Raw genomic sequence first — 15,846 nt, forward strand, 5'->3', positions numbered from 1 at the left:
GACACCCCCGCACATCCCCCCTGTGTCACCCATGTCCCCTCTCACCTGCAGCCGCTCCGTCACCTTCCGCAGCCCCCCCCATGTCCCCATAATGTCCCCCTGTTCCCATGTCCCCATGGCGCATGCGGTCACACGCTCATGGTACGTGCTTGCACTGTGCACACGCTTGTGCCGGTGCACGAACACGGGGAGCTGCCCGGCTGCAACATGCACACGCTGCTGCATGCTTGCACCACGCCTGCACCCACTTGTGCAAGCACCCACTCGTGTGTTTGCACCCATGTTTGCAGCCTCAGGGACGCGTTGCGCCCACGCTTGCGTGTGCACCCATCGGTGCATTGCACCCTGCTTGTGCATGCACCCACGTGCACCCCCCACGCGTGTGCATGGCTGTACCCCGGCCGTGCTCCAGCAGCAGCCGTGGGTGCTGACAAAGCCACCGGAAAGCGCCGCCGGCGCGGGGCCTTGCTGGGAAGGCAGGAAACCACCAGCGTGCGGCTGCAGCAACCTGTGCGCCCCGGCCGGGTGCTGAGGACGGGCAGGGGGAGGTGTGCAGCGCCGTGCAGCAACGCCACGCAGCGCCGGGAGCTGAGCAGCATGCGGAGATGAGCACCCAGGGGGGTGCAGCACAGGATGAGCACCCTTCAGGGCTGTGGAGCACCGAGCACCGTGCAGCACCACGGGCTGAGGATGGAGCAGCACCGTGCCCTAAATGCCCTGAGCTGATCCCCCAGTGCCTCTCCCAGCCCCCTCTGTGGCCCCTACGACCCCAAGGGCTCCCCCTGTCCCCTACAGGGTCCCCATGAATGTGCCAACCTCTACGGAGTGCCCCTGTCCTCTATGATGGCCCCATGGCTCTGCCATCCCCTTTGGAGTCCTGTGTCCCCTGTGGTGGCCCCATGACCCTGTCGTGCTCTAAAGAGCCCCCACGTCCCCCGCAGTGTCCCCATGACTCCGTCATCCCCTCTGGAATCATCCCAACCCCACCGTCCCCTGTGATGTCCCCATGACACCCATGAAGTCCCCACAGCCCCGTTGTCCTCTGCGGTGTCCCCATTGTCCCCTACGGCGCTCCCACATCCCCCGTGACACCCCCAGAGCCGGGCTGTGAGAAAGGACATTTATAACTCCCCCCAAAAAAAGAGAGTAACAGGGGACAGGAGGGTGGGGGCACCCATGGGTGGGGGGCACCCGCTCAGGAGGGGCACCCGAAGATGGTCATGGCCTCGGAGAATTCCACAAAGTCCTGGCAGAGGGACTGCAGCTCGGGGTCCTGGCAGGCCACCTCCGACGGCCACGTCTCCAGCCACGTGTCCTTGCCGATGAGGTAGGAGAAGCTGGGGACAGCAGGGGGACAAGAGGGGTCACGGGGCAGAAGGGGGTTGGCACGCTGGTGAGGGGTGCCATAGGGTGCACAACCCTGTACGAGACACCGGAGAAGCTCAGGGTGCAGTGGGGGGTGCCCAGGGCTCAGTGTCCCCATGTCCCCATGTGCCCATGTCCCTCCCTATCTCCCCATGTCCCCATGCGTGTCCTGGGACTGGCAGCACACCCTTTGGTGGCTACCAAGAGCACACAGACCTGGCTGGGCTCATCCCCGTGTCCCTTGTCCCCACGCACGTTCCCCGTCCCCACGCGTGTCCCCGTGTCCCTACCGGGTGCCGGTGACCCAGAGGTCGGAGGCCAGCCCCCAGACCAAATAGTCCTGGCCAGGCTGGAGCTTCAGAGCGTCCCGGCACTGTTGGTGGCTCACAAAGGTCCGGTTGCTTCCACTTGGGTCTTCGTCAGTGCCTGTCCCAGGGAGGGGTGACACGCAGGTGACACGTCACCCCCACCCCGAGCCCCCCAGGGACACCCGCTCTGAATTGTCCCCCCGTGGGGACCCCTTCCCCAGGGGGCTATGGCATCCTTGATGGCATCACCCAGTGGGTGGCCGTGGGTGGCCCCATCCCAGGGACCAGCCATAGGTGTCCCCAGCACCCTTGGGCGTCCCCAGCCCTCGGTGACCCCTCCCGCGTCCCTCAGGGTGGCTTCATCCCCTGGGCCCCAGGGTGCTCGTACCCATCTTGATGACGGAGAGGATGGTCATGATGTAGTTGTCGTGCGATGCTGTCTGCTCCATTTCCACCAGCTTCACCTTGTACACTGGGGACGGGGACACCTCCACGTCACCCTCCCCCCGGCAGCAGGCCCCTCCGCCCCTTCTTCTCCTCCCTGAGTCCCTCCACGTCCCCTCCTGTCTCCGTGTCACCCCACGTCCCCCTTCGCACACCCGCAATGTCCCCCACGTTCCCCCCTTGTGCCCCACCATCCCCCAGTTTCACCCCACGTGCCCCCTGTCCCCCCGTCCCCGTGTCCCCCGTGTCTCACCGTAGTCAACCCCGGGCTCGCAGGCACGCTCAATGCGCTGGTTGACCGTGATGGGGCTGTCCTGCTGCTGCCGCACAAAGCAGTTTTCTGCAGGGACACGGGGACAGGGCGGTGACGCGTCCCTTCATGGCCACAACGCGTCCCACCATGGCCACGATGTCTCAATGTGGCCATGACCTGTCCCATCGTGGCCACGACGTGCCCCCATCACAGTGGGGGTGTGACCCGGGCTCTGCCCCCACGTCCCCGTGTCCCTTTTGTCACCTTCAGCACAGCGGCACACGTCCCCGTAGCAGATCTTCTTCAGCTGCCCACCGTCCTTGTCTGGGTGGTAGAAGCGGGTGCAGCGGTCGTCTGCAGGGACACGGGGACATGAGGGGACCCAGGGATGACACAAGGGGACATGAGGGGACACCAGGGGACACCAGGGGACACGGGGGCGCACCGATCTTGTAGTAGCTGTAGACGGTGACGGACGCGGGCTGGATCAGGCCCACCTGGAACTGCTGGTGGGCCCTGAAGGCAATGCACTCCTCGGCCTGGTGGGACACCTGGGGGGGCATGGGGACGGGGACAGCAGTCAGCCGGACGGGGAGGCAGCGCCCCAGCCCCCAGCCTGGCCCTGGCCCCGTCCCCATGCCCACCCACGTCCCTGTCTTGTCACCGTGTGACCCATCCCTGTTCCTGTCCCCAGCTTCATCCCCATTCCTGTCCCCTTCCTGTCCCTGCACATGTCCCCAAATCCAGCCTGTGCCCTTCCTTGTCCCTGTCCCTCTGCTGTCCCCATCTCCATGCTATCCTATCCTTGTCCCCATCCCCATCTCCATACGGTCCCACCTCATCCCCATCCCCATCCCCACGTCCCCCACGTCCCCCCACGTCCCCACCTTGTCAAGGTAGATGATGAGGTTGCTGCGGTCCGACAGCACTTGGTTGATCTCGAACTTGGAAATGTACCGCTCCACGCCCTCCGAGAGCTGGGGATGGGGACACGGTGACAGCAGGCACACAGGACATGAAGGGACACGTGAGGACACGCGGCCACACCGGGACACGTGGGCACAGAGCGACACGGGGACGCGGTGACACACGGGGACATGGGAACACAAGGGCACGGGGGACACAGGGGCATGCACAGGGACAGGAGGACAGTCCCCATGTCTCCCAGGTGTCCCCAGACGTGTCCCCATGTCCCTGCACTCACTCTCTTCAGGTCCTGCATGTCTGGGGAGAAGCCCGTGAGCATGGAGACGTCGATGATGGACATGGTGGCATCCACGGTGTCCAGGTACCTGCGGGGGACCGGGATGAGGCCACCTCCCTGTCCCTCGTTCCTGGTGTCCCTGTTCCCGGCAGCCCCGTTCCCCTCCCTGTCTCTGATGTCCCTGCTGTCCCCAACATCTCAGATGTCCCCATCGCCTCCCACCTGGTGCAGATGGTGATCTTGACAGAGCGGATGATGCCCTCCGGCTCCTTGCCTGTGAGGGGACATAAGGACACTGCTGCCACCCGTGGGGGACACGGGAGGAACCCGGGGGGACAATGAGGGACTGGGGGGAAGGAGGGGGGTGAAGGGACCCAGAGGGACCTGGAGGGGACATGGGGATCTGGAGGGACAGGGGTACGTGGAGAAGGATAGAAGGGGGACATGGGAATACGGGTGACATGAGAGACGTGGAAGGGGACATGAGGGGACACGGAGGAGACGTGGGAAGTGGCCGGTGGGAGCAAGAAGAGGACACGTGGGGGACACTTGGGGACTCACCCATCTTCACGTCCTCCACGTCCACCCGCAGGTCAAAGTTGTCACACTTGTTCTCCTTCTCGGGGACCTTGGCGTTGTAGACGGTCACCACCGTCATCGTCCCCTTGCCCGTGCCCGAAGCTTTCACCGTGAAGTCCTCGTTCAGCTTGGTCTGTGGGGACAGGGACGTTGGAGAGGGACAGGGCCATACTCCGGGAGGGATGTGGAGGGGATGTGGCATCCCGGGCCACGGAGGGACACCGGGACATGGAGGGGACAGGGCGCTGAGGTGCTGAGCAGGGTGCTGAGGGTGCTGGTACCTCGGCGGAGCGCGCCACCAGGGCGTTGCTGTTCTCGATGCGGTAGGTGATGGCGTTGGCGCGGCGCGGCAGCAGCACCGACACGTCGAGGTTGAGCTTCAGCTGCCGCGGCATCGACACCTGGTACTGGGCCAGCGCCTGGAACACCATGATGGTGGCCTGCGGGAACACCGCCCGTGTCACCACGGCTTGGGGACACCGCCTGGGGCGTCCCCGGAGCCTCCTGGATGGCCCCGAAGCCGAGGTCACCCCAAGTTCTGGAGCCACCTCGTGTCACTTGAAGACTCTCGGGGGGTCCTAAAGACCAGAGGTGGACCCTGAGAGACATCCCTGGAGACCCTCAGGGTCCGGAGGGGTCCCCAGGGGAACCCCATGTCCCTGGGGGTCCCCAGTGACCCCCCAGCCCCCCAACAAAGCCCTCAACCCCTCCTCTTCCCCCCACCAACCTCCACTCCCGCATGGCCGTGGGGGCCAGAGCAGCACCCAAGGGTGCCAGGGAGGTTTGTAGCCCACCTGGGTGGACCCATAGCCACCACCGAAGTAGTTCTGCTGGGACAGCCACTGGACCACCGCTCCCGTCAGCTCCATCTTCTCCATCTGCAGCAGGGCCAGCAGCGCGTAGGACGTCCCCTCGATGTTGTAGGTGTGGGCGTTGCGTTCCACCCAGCGGTTTCCCTCTGGGGCGACACCGAGCCCTCAAAACCCACCCTTGGTGGCAATTTGTCATCCCCACCCCCCACCAGCACCCATAACTCCCCTTCCTCCTGCCCTGGGTGCGTCCCCCCCACCCCGTTGGGACATCACCTTTGGATTTCTTCATGAGGAATTTCTCGCTGTCGAGTTTCCCAGACAGGGCCAGGGCGTAGGAGGTCAGGGCCACCGTGTAGGGTCGGGCCAGCGATTGGTACCTCCGGGAAAGGTAGTCGGAGGCTTTGGCGATGCTCCCTTCCAAGCTCTGAGCAGAAAGGATGGTGCTTTGGATTCTCAGGCGGCTGCTATAAGGGTTGGGCACCTCGCCTCGAAGCGCCGCCCTCCTGTGCGAGGGGTGCCGGCTGCCTCCCCTCGCCCCACGCTGGGCTACTCACTTTGACGTGGTCCTTGCAGATCTGCCGGGCTTCCTGCAGCGCGATGAGGACAAACGCTGTCAGTGACACCTCCGGCTCGGCACCCTCGTAGCCTCCCTGCGTGATGAAACGGGGGAAAAAACCTCAGATCTATGTCCACACAACACTCGTTCCCATTTCCCGGTGCAGTTTCCCCCCCAGCTCATCCCAAAAGCGCATCCTTGAGCCAAAGAGCTTGGCCATGAGTAGGTTTTGGGTCCCACCATACCACCATCTCCTTATGGATGACAGGAGCATCTTCTTGGAAGATCCCATCTGGCTTCTGCTTCTCCAGGATGAGCCACTTGACGGCCCCGCAAACCACCTCTGGCTCGATGTCCACGATCTTGATGGCCATGGCAAAGACCTTGGCCACGTAGGCTGTCAACCTGGGGGCAGGGGGACCTCACCATCACGTCCAGCCCCATCACCTGGACCCCCCAGGGATGAGCTGGAAATGGGACCCTCACCAGGTGCTGGACTGTCGGTTGGTGAAGGCAGCATAGGAGCTGTCTTCTTTCCGGAAAGCGAGTTGTTGGGTGTAACCTGGTGAGGAGAGGGCAGTTGGCCAAAGCAAGGAACACCCAGGGGTAGCTTCAGACCGCCAGCCCCCACTCTGGTGCACATCCCAGTGCAAACCAGTAGCTCTAGAAATCCCCAAACTGGCAGCACTCCAGCCATGTCCTCCCCACAGATGCAAGTTGCTTTACCCCCTTGGGTGACGGTGACTTTTTGCACCCCAAAGGAGGGGACTGAGGGGATGCTCGTATCCGTTTGGGGATGCTCCTACCCTTTCTAATCAAGGCGATGGACTCGGCGCGGCGGTCGACCCCCAGGCTCTCCCACTGGTTCGTGCTGTCCAGGTAGTGGACGGCAATGACGGTGGGTGTCATCCCGATCATGTTCTGCTCCCCGCAGCCCGACGGTGTCACGATGAGGTGCTTCAGCTTCTCCCCATTGATGGCTTTCTCCACCATGATGGACACGGGGTTGCCTGGGCCAGGGGAAGGGATGGTGTCAGGCCGGGAGCGTCCTGCCCCCTCCCAGCCCACCCCTAGGCGTTCCCTCTCCCCTGCTGTCACCTTGGATGCTGACTTTTGTCTCGGACTCTGTGTTGGGGACGATGTCGGTGAGGTTTGCTGCCGTCACCTTCACTTCTTGGACACCATCTGCGGGGCAGGGAGGCCAGGATGGAGGTGGGTGGCCCCAAACGCTTCATCTCCCCCTTCCCTGAAGTGACCTGGCCCTGCTCCAGACCCATATCAGGGTGTCCTTCCTCCCTCGAGATGCCCCTGCTCCACAGTTGGATGTCCCTGGTCCCCCAGGATTCCCCGGCTCCATAGCAGAAAGTCCCCTGTCCCCCAAGATGCTCAAGTCCTGCTCTTGGTGGTCCATCCATCATGCCCCAAACACACAGCAGGATTTCCCAATTTCCCTTGTCCCCCGCTCAGCGTCCCCATGAGGATTAGACGTCCCCACGACCGGCCAGGGGCCACTCACCGTGTCCCCTCGTCTTTGGGTCCAGCTCAACTATCTGCACTGTCTTCTCCAGCCTCATCCCTTCAGGCTGCAGAGGTGAGAGGCCAATGTTCAAGGCTGGGCTGGTTTTGAGCTACCCCTTCCCAGCCTCCCCAGGTTGGTGAGGAAAGGTGTTCCAGTGCAAACCAGCACATGAAGGTCATGGGACAAACTGGGAGAGCCCCCAGGAGACCACCCTTGGGCATCCTGAATGGGGAATCCTTCATCCCTGGGTACCAACACCAGGATGAAGTGCTGATGGGGATGCCGTGGGGATATCAAGAGGACCGGGAAGAGCTGGGGACCGAGGTGGCACCGCACGGTAGATGCACCGTGAGCAGCGATGACCCACTCACCACGACTTTGAGCTTCTTCTTGACACCATCGGACACAAAGCTGCCCCAGACGGCCGCCTTCACCTCCACGTCATGCTGCCCCAGCTGCAAGGGCACGATGACGAAGGGCACAGCGCGCGACGACTGGGCTTCCAGATCGAAGATCTGCTGGTAGCGAGCCTTGGAGGTGGAGGCGCTGCACAGGGCCGGGTTGTACATCAGCTCCACGCGCACCTGCGGGCACAGAAAGATGTTGTCCGTGAGGGTCTGGTGGCCACAGACACCCCCCAACCCCCAAAGCCCAGGGGTGGGCCACCCACCGACCTTGATCTTGTTCTTCCAGTAGTTGTAGAGGATGGCGCGGATCTCCACCTGCTCGTTCCGTACCACCGAGTAGGGCAGGCGCAGGTCGATGAAGAACTCCTTCATCACCGTGATCTCATAGGGGTCAGCGACGCACAGCCCTGCGCGGCGGTCCCCGGGGAGGTGGGGTTCAAGCTCACGAGCCCACTTGGCCCTTTGTGTCCCAGGGATATCCTCAGGGCTTTGGGACATCTCCCAAACCTCACAGAGTTCCCTCCGGGTGTGAGGAACCCCTCAAGTCCCACGGATCTCCCCACAGTTTAGATCTCTCTCCAGAGTTACACATCCCTCCATGATTTTGGAGACACCCCCCCCACCCCTCAAAGCCCAAGTAACCCCTCCAAATTCTGGGGATTCCTCAAGTCCCAGAGACCATCCCCAAGGTTTGGGGAACCCCTTGGGTCCTCTGAAATCCCTCCACATACCCTTTTTCTTGGAGAGGCTGACGGCCAGGACCTCCCAGGTGGTGATGGAGTCCTTCAGGTACACAGGCAGTGTTTTCGTGGAGATGCTGGAGGGGATGCAAACCACCAAGGGGGGGGTCACAGCTAGCCCCACGCTGGGCCAGAGGGGTGTAAAGAGCCACCGAGCTGGACCAGGGGGGTGTAGGTGACCACTGAGCTGGACCAAGGGGTCATAGTTGGTCCCAAAGCAGCAGGAGGGGGGCATACGGGGCCCTAGTCTACTGAGGGGGTCACGTCTGGTCCCCAGGCTGGGCAAGTGGGGGTTTGGAGGTAAATGGGTCAGAGGTAAATGGATCAGAGGTGATGGATCAGAGGTGATGGATCACCAGGTTGGGACGCGGGGTGGTGATGGCCCCAAGCCAGGCCGGGGTGGCAGCAGTGCTGGGGCGAGGTTGTGGGGCTCACCCCAGTTCGTTGGGTGGCTCTGTCAGCTCCTCCACTTGCCACAGCCAGCTCTCTGGGAAGAGGCTCCGAGAGGTGATGTCTTCATCGTCCAGGAAGCCGCCGTCCATCTCGCCTGGGGGTAGCAGCAGCCCCCTCAACCAGGGCTGTGGGACCCCAGCCCTGGGTGGGGGTGGCATCACCCCCAGCACCACTCCAGCACCATCCTTCTATCGCCCAACCCTTGCCCAAGCTTCGGTGAAGCTTCCCCCAGCCTTCACCCCAGCATTTCTCCGGCTTTGCCCAACCAGCACGCCTTGCCACCACCCCACCACTGCCCGGCACTTGCTTCGAGCCAGCTCGAGGTAGGACTCGCGCTGCTTCTGGTCGCGGATGCCCTTGATGTAGGTGCAGCAGCTGAGGAAGGCCTGGGTGCAGGCGCTGCCGTCCAGGATGTAGGTGGCCCGTTTCTCGCAGCTGTAGCCCATGAGGTTCTCCTTCATGCCGTCCTCGCAGCACTTGCGCAGGTTCTTGTCGGTGTACTCGGCCGCTGCCAGCACCCAGATGGCACCCTCAGGACCCGGGACCCTCCAGCACCCGCAGCGAGGGCAGGACAGCCTGGTGTCCCCAGGGCCGCGGGACGACCTGGTGTCCCCAGGGCCACCTACCCTTCTGGCCTTTGTACTCGATGAGCTGCAGGCTGCGGCGCTTGCGTTTCGCAGGCTTTTTGCATTGGACTTCTGGGGACAGAGGGGACTCAGGTCAGGGTGCCACAGCCCCAAACCCTGAGGGCTACATCCCCCTCCCCAAGGAGTCACCTCCTCCACCCCCAGGGTGACACAACCCAAGGCTAAGGATGTCACATCCCCAACCTTGGCGTCACCCCAGGCTGTCCCCATTCCCCACGTGTCCCCTACCAGATCTCTGCGGCGTGTTGATGTTCACGTTGGAGGCCAGGCTGAGGCCGGCGTCCGCAAAGACCCCGATGTGATCCCTGCCGCTGCCGGCGGTGCAGCCGATGTCGCTCTTCTCCACCGTGTCCCAGACCTGGAGCCGACAAGGGACGGCCGTGACAGCGACTGCTGTCACCCAGGGGTGGTGGGGACAGCGGGGAGGGGAACCCGGGCGCCCACCTTGGTCTGGGTGAACTTGTTCTTCTTGCTGAGGACGAAGACGGCCTTGTCCACTGCCACCAGCCCCACGTGGGCCTTGTGGTCACCCTCGATGCGCAGCCGCATGGGTGTCCCAGGCTCATGCACCCGGTTGTCAGCTTCTGTTGCTCCCTTCACTACCAGCTGTGGGGGGACACAGCAGGTTTGAGGTCGTGGGGCACCCAAAAAGCCTTTGACAGCCCCAAGAGCTGCCCCATGGGTGCCCCCACAAGTTGCTGGAGTCCTCCAGAGGTGATCGCTGGCTGTGTCTCATGCCACGCGACATCTGGACCACCAGTGGACTCCCTGGGCCACCCATCAACCACCTAAAGCCTTCATGGGATGTCCATGGGATGTCCAAGGCCCTCATGGGACACCCAAGATTCCCAAGGACTTTTAAGATCCCCTAGAACCACCGACCCCCTCATGGGCCACCCGATTCCCCCATGGGCTATCCAAATCACCTAATGCCACCCAAAACCATCACGGACCACTCTGCCCTCTCAAGGGCCACCTAAACCCCTTCCAATGGCCAACCAATGCCCCCATGGCCTCCCCCCGACCCCTGGGGTGGTGGAGACGCTCACACTGCCCATGCAGGTGTCCTTGACGTCAACCCAGACGGAGTCAGCAACGATCTCGTTGGGCGTCACGAAGTAGTAGGCCACAATGCGGAAGGAAGGGATGAGGTTGGCCGTCACCGGCAGCGACATGGTGACCAGGCTTTGGTCACCGTCGCGTGGCTGCCTCCCCGCGTGGACGATGTGCCCCTTGTTCAGGATCTGCGGTGGGCGAGAGAAGGCCGTGTGGGTGGGTGCCCAGGGTGGGTGGGTGCCCGGACACCCAGAGCCCTGGGACGGGGTCGGATGGGTGGCAGAAGCCAGCCGTGCCTACCAGGTAGGTAAAGTAGGAAACGGATTTGCGGACAGCATCGCTGTTGCTCTTGAGGTGGAAGTTCACGGGGAGGTTGTCACCGGGCTGCACCTCGCTGGCCCCTACAGCCAGGTGGAGGAAGTTGCCGGAGTTACCTTGGCTCTTGTACGCCTCGGCAGTCATCTTCTGCTTGGCCTGGCGGTCGGGCGGCAGGTCTGCCTGGTCCGTAGTGACCTGCAGCACGGAGGACACGGCAGCCCTTGGTCAACAGGGAACCTGGGCAGGGGTCACCATGGAGGTCTCGACCACCGTGGAAATCTTGGCTGCCACAGACGACTTGGCCATCACGGAGGTCTTGGCCATCCTGGTCCCCTTGACCTCACTGCTCTGGTCCTTGTCTTCCCTGGTCATCTCAGCCACCCTGGATGTTTTGGACACCCTGATTCCCTTGATGCTGGCCATCTTGGTTTTCGGTCCCCTTGGGTCCAAATGCTGGTCTCTGACCATTCTGGCCCTGGGTCACCCTGGAGGACTTGGTCAACCCAATTGGTCAACCCCAACCATCACAGTCCCCCTGACGCCAGCCACCCTGCTCCTTGTCAACGGTGACCAAGAACACCATTCCCTGGTCCTGGGTCGTTCTGGACATTTTGACCACCACAGCCATCTCTGCCATGCATGTCCCCATAGCTATGGCCATCTTGGTCCTTTATTAACCGTTACCTGGAGTAGTTCGGACACGTGGCCCCACCGTGGATGTCTACTCCATCCTGGTCTCCCAACCCTACTGTCCTGGACCCTGCTCAGTGCTGCCCACGCTGCCCACGGTCCTTTGTCACCCTGGACATCTTGAATTGAACCCCCAAGGTCCTTGTCCCCGTCCCCACTCACGATGATGGTGACGGAGTCCTTGTTGGCTGGCATGTTGAGGACCAGCTTGGCGGTGCCATCGCGCTGGGTGGAGACGAGGCCCTGGAAATCTTGGGCTTTGACGCGGACGCGCGGAGCTGGGGAATTGTCGGGATTGGTGACATAGACCTGCGGAGGATGCGGTATGGGCATGGGACACGTGGCACCGGGACACGACCCAGCAGGGGGGTGCAGCACAGGGAGGTGACATGGGGACACAGCGTGGCACAGGGACAGACCCCAACCCCCAGGTGGCATCCAGGTGGCACAGGGACATGGCATAGGGACAGACCCTGGTCCCAGGTCCCCTCACCCACAGACCCCTGGGCTTCCCCTGTCCCCATGCAGAAGACGCTGGTGCCACTGGGGTCCCCGTCCCTGTCCCCCGGTGCCCTTACCGTCAGGTCGAAGGGCATCCCCGGCTTGAAGTACTTGGGGGTGTGGGTGAAGTGGATGGTGTACGGGGACTTCACGATGTGGATGCCAGTGCGCTGCGCCTCCACCATGTCACTGCCTGCGGTGCCCACGGGGATGGCAATGTCACCTGGGGACGGGCCAGGGCTCCCCGTCCCCCAGGGGACAGCCCTGTCCAACCTCAGATGGCCCTGGTTGTTCCCATCCACACTGTCCTCATCCTCCTTGTCCCCAACCCCATGTGTCCTCATCCTCGCTGTCCCCAGCCCCACGTGCTCCTGTCCCCACGCATCCTTCTCCTTTCTGTCCCCAACCCCCCGTCCTTACTGGCCCCATCCTCCTATGACCCCACACATCCTCATATGTCCCCAAACCCATCCGCGTCACCGAGGACCATGACAGACACACACAGGACGTGGCCCGACACGTGCCAGCTGTCCCCATGCGTCCCCCCTGCATACCCGACTCGGTGAGGACGGTGACGGTGACATAGAGCGAGTGTCCCTCCAGCTCATTCACGTTGGCGAATCGCTGCCGCAGCGTGTCCATGGAGAGTGAGGCCTCCCCGTCCCCGTCCACCACCTGCAGCACAGGGTCAGTGGGACGGGGACCGGGATGGGGACAGGGGGCTCAGCAGGGACAGGGATGGGGACAGGGCACAGGGACGGGGACAGGGCCACCTGGATGCGCTGCAGGGACTGGGGGATGCTCTTCTTCTCCTCGTCCACCATGACGCCGAAGAGGGCGAAGGCCGTCCCCGTCAAGCGCTTCCCGTACAGGTACCTGGGGAAAAGCCGCCTCTGTCACCATCACCCCATGTCCCCGTCACCGTCCGTCCTCCTCACGGCCACCCAATGTCACCACGCCGTTTTGGAGTGTCCCCACCCCCCACACACACACTTGGCTGTGATGGACACGCGGAAATTCTCCTTCCTGTCGATGTAGAGGAACTTCTCCTCGGGCTCCAGGGTCACCTCAAAGCTCGGCAGCACTGCGGAAGGGACACCCGATGTCCACCGGGGCACGAGGGACCGAGGGGACTGGTGTGGGGACACCCAATGGACCCCCCAAATCTGGAGCCCCCCCTACCCTGCCGTACCGTACTCCTTGACTTCGAATTGGGTGCTGAAGACCTGTTCCTGTGAGTCCTCGAATTTGGCTATGATGGTCCATGTCCCCAGGCTGGAAGAGGGGGGGGGACAGGGTGAGGGGACAAGGACAGGGCCGGGGGTGTGCCTGGGACATTTTGGGAGGGGGGCACCCACCTGACCACCTCGGGCAGGTTGTGGTTGAGGGAGAAGATCCCGTTCTTCTTGGGGGAGGACACGGGCACTTGCTTGATGATGACGTTGTCGGGCGTCTGTGGGGACGTGGGGTTGGGGATGGTGAGATGGGTGGCCGTGTCCCCCTGTCACCACGTCCCCGTGCCACCAGCAGCCACCCACCTTGATCTCCACGATCACCGTCTTGAGCACCGGCTCCATGAAGTGGCTTAGGGCAAAGAAACGGCAGAGCACTGGGGAGGGGACACAGGGGACAGGGTGAGGGGGACATCGTGGGGACATCCACACACAAGTATTGGACCCCAGAATGGGTGCTGGGGCCCTCTGGAGATGTCCCCGCGTGGATGCAGCGAGGACATCACGGGGAGGTCCCCACGTGGGTCCTGGACCCCAAGAGGGGCCATAAAGAGAACGGCCCCAAATGGGTGCTGGATCCCAGCACCCCGAGGTCCCACCAGCACCCCAAAGTGCCGTGGCGGGGACCCAGCCCCCTAAGGACCCCCCGACGGGACCCAGCGCCCCGGGACGGACCGGTGGAGCCGGGGGTGTAGATGGGCTTGTCGGTCTGCAGGAAGATGTGGCCGCTCTGCAGGGACACCAGCAGCACCTTCTCCACGGTCACCGCGCCCACGCGTGCCGTCACCGCCACATACTGCTTCCCCGCCACCGACGGCAGCAGCTTGGCAGGCACCTGGGGGACAGGGGACACGGGGTGGCACCCAGGGGACGGGGACGCACCCTTGAGCACCCTGAGGTGACCGTCCCCAAGGACCCCGGGGCGACCGTCCCCAAGGACCCCAGGGCAACAGCCCCTTCGTGGTCCCTTTGGTAGCCATCCTTCCCCAGGCCCCACCAGCCCTGTGGAGATTCTCCACTGTCTCGTATAGGGTTGAGCCCTCCCCGGGGTTGAGCAAGGAGGGGTCGTGACCGGCGGGGAGGTGACACGCGGGGAGGTGGCAGACCTTGATGGTGGCAGTGGTCATCATGCCGTGGGTGGCGTTCAGCTGCCTGCGGACCTGGTGGAGGACCTGGCGCTTCTGGGGAAAGTCCTGCACCAGGATGGTGGCCTCGGTGGGCGCCGACAGCCCCGGCGCCTCCAGCACCACCTGCTCCTCCGTCTCCAGCCGCAGCAGCGCTGGTGTCACCATTGTCACCCTTGGGGACATCCATCATGAGGGGGGGGGCTGCGCCATGGCCCCAGCTTCTCCCAGTCTGCCCCACTGCAGCACCCCCACTCTGTCCCCGAAACCACCCTGGGGACCCCACGGCACCCAGGTCCCTGGGGAGATCCCGACTGGTGCCCCCTCAGCACCCTGGGAACCCCTGATCCGCCCCATGGGCCTGGGGCACCCCCAAATCCCCCATCACACCCCCAAATCCCCCCATCATACACCTATATCCCCCATTGCACCCCCAAATCCCCCCATTGCACCCCCAAATCCCCCCATTGCCCTCCAGCATCCACTCCCAGGGGAGTCCCAGAAAGGTGGGGGGAGTCCACATGGGGTGGGGGTCCTGAGCAGGGGGGGGTCACTACTTGAGGTGGGGGTCGTGGCTCTGGGGATCCTGTACGTGGGGGTCTCATTTGGGACAGGGGGGTCCTGGCCACGGGGGAGGGGTGATCTGGGGGTGGGGGCTCTCTGCCATGGGGGTCTCCACTATGGGGGTCCCATCTGGGGTGGGGGGGGGTCTAGGTCAGGGGGCCTGACAGATATTGGGGTCCCTGGGGGGGTCATCTTGCAGGATCCCAGGGTGGGGGCCCTATGGGTGGATGTGTCCCATGGGTGGTGGGGTCCCCAGAAAAGGGGTTCCTAATGGGGGGGGGGTGTCCCATGGGTGGGGAGGGGGCGACTCACATCTGTGCGGGGGCGGGGGCCGCATGCAGCAGCAGGAGGATGAGGGGCAGCACCCGAGGCCCCATGGCTGCGGGGGGGTCAGTGACGGGGACGTGGGGCCGGGGGGGTCCCTTTATGTCCGCGCCACTGGTTAATGGGTAACCCACACCCACATGCCCGGGGCCACCCACGTCACCACCCTGGGGCCACCCACGCCAGCACCCCGTGGACATGGGGGGGGTCACCCCACGCACAGCAGGGTGGGGGAGGGTCCACCTGGGTGGGGGGCTGGAGCTGGGGGGGGGGTTGAGGCTGAGATGTGGGGGTCACCCCCGTGGGGGGCATAAGGGTGGGGAAGGACAGCCGGTCACCCATGTATGTGCCCCCCCCAAAAAAAAAAGGAGGGGCTGCCGGGAGGCCCAGGTCCTTCCTCATTTCGGGGAAGGTGGCTGGCGGGGGGCCACGGCCCTTGCGACACCGCCAAGGGGAGGGACAGCGAGGGGGGGACACGGGGGGGATACGGGGCACGACGGGGAGTGGGGGGTCCTGGGTCACTGTCCCTGGGCACCTGGGAGTCCTTGGGATCTTGGGTCACTGTCCCCAGCCACTTGGGGCCCTGGGGGTCCCAGGTCACCATCCCCTGGGCACCTGAGTCCCTGGGGGGCCTGGGTCACCATCCTGGGACACCTGGGGGGCTGGGGGTCTTGGGTCACCATCCCCAGACACCTGGGGGTCCCAGGTCACCATCCCCTGGGCGCCGGAGTCCCTGGGGGACCTGGGTCA

The 15,846-nt window shown here is 63.8% G+C and overlaps 1 protein-coding gene across 1 annotated transcript; it reads right to left on the reverse strand.

Moving 5' to 3' along the window:
* Positions 1-1,106: 1,106 nt before the first annotated feature.
* Positions 1,107-15,193, reverse strand: C3 (complement C3). The gene is made up of 40 exons (XM_082781810.1): positions 15,085-15,193; positions 14,191-14,383; positions 13,760-13,919; positions 13,391-13,461; positions 13,211-13,305; positions 13,045-13,127; positions 12,846-12,936; positions 12,626-12,728; positions 12,407-12,527; positions 11,930-12,045; positions 11,514-11,660; positions 10,644-10,856; positions 10,337-10,531; positions 9,732-9,893; positions 9,516-9,645; positions 9,267-9,338; positions 8,944-9,148; positions 8,623-8,781; positions 8,179-8,264; positions 7,715-7,854; positions 7,412-7,624; positions 7,038-7,104; positions 6,620-6,706; positions 6,328-6,531; positions 6,008-6,083; positions 5,767-5,926; positions 5,520-5,615; positions 5,239-5,389; positions 4,948-5,111; positions 4,435-4,593; positions 4,136-4,286; positions 3,797-3,848; positions 3,575-3,662; positions 3,258-3,347; positions 2,816-2,921; positions 2,635-2,724; positions 2,371-2,457; positions 2,062-2,145; positions 1,656-1,791; positions 1,107-1,337 (listed from the first exon to the last, which is right to left on the reverse strand). The coding sequence occupies exons 1-40, from the start codon at positions 15,147-15,149 to the stop codon at positions 1,196-1,198; spliced, it is 5,010 nt and encodes a 1,669-aa protein (XP_082637936.1). The 5' UTR covers positions 15,150-15,193; the 3' UTR covers positions 1,107-1,195.
* Positions 15,194-15,846: the final 653 nt, after the last annotated feature.

The sequence above is a fragment of the Aythya marila genome (genome assembly GCF_965140915.1).
Source record: "Aythya marila genome assembly, chromosome: 32".
Taxonomy (NCBI): Eukaryota; Metazoa; Chordata; class Aves; order Anseriformes; family Anatidae; genus Aythya; species Aythya marila.

Bases quoted from the DNA above. Each gene is read 5' to 3' on its own strand.
- C3 (XM_082781810.1), bottom strand. From the start codon at position 15,149: ATGGGGCCTCGGGTGCTGCCCCTCATCCTCCTGCTGCTGCATGCGGCC. The intron at 8,782-8,943 runs GTGCCGGGCAGT...ACCCCCACCCAG, and splicing joins CTCGAGCTGGCTCGAAGCAA to GGCTGGGGTCCCACAGCCCT. The intron at 8,265-8,622 runs GTGAGCCCCACA...CATCCCCTCCAG, and splicing joins GAGCCACCCAACGAACTGGG to CATCTCCACGAAAACACTGC.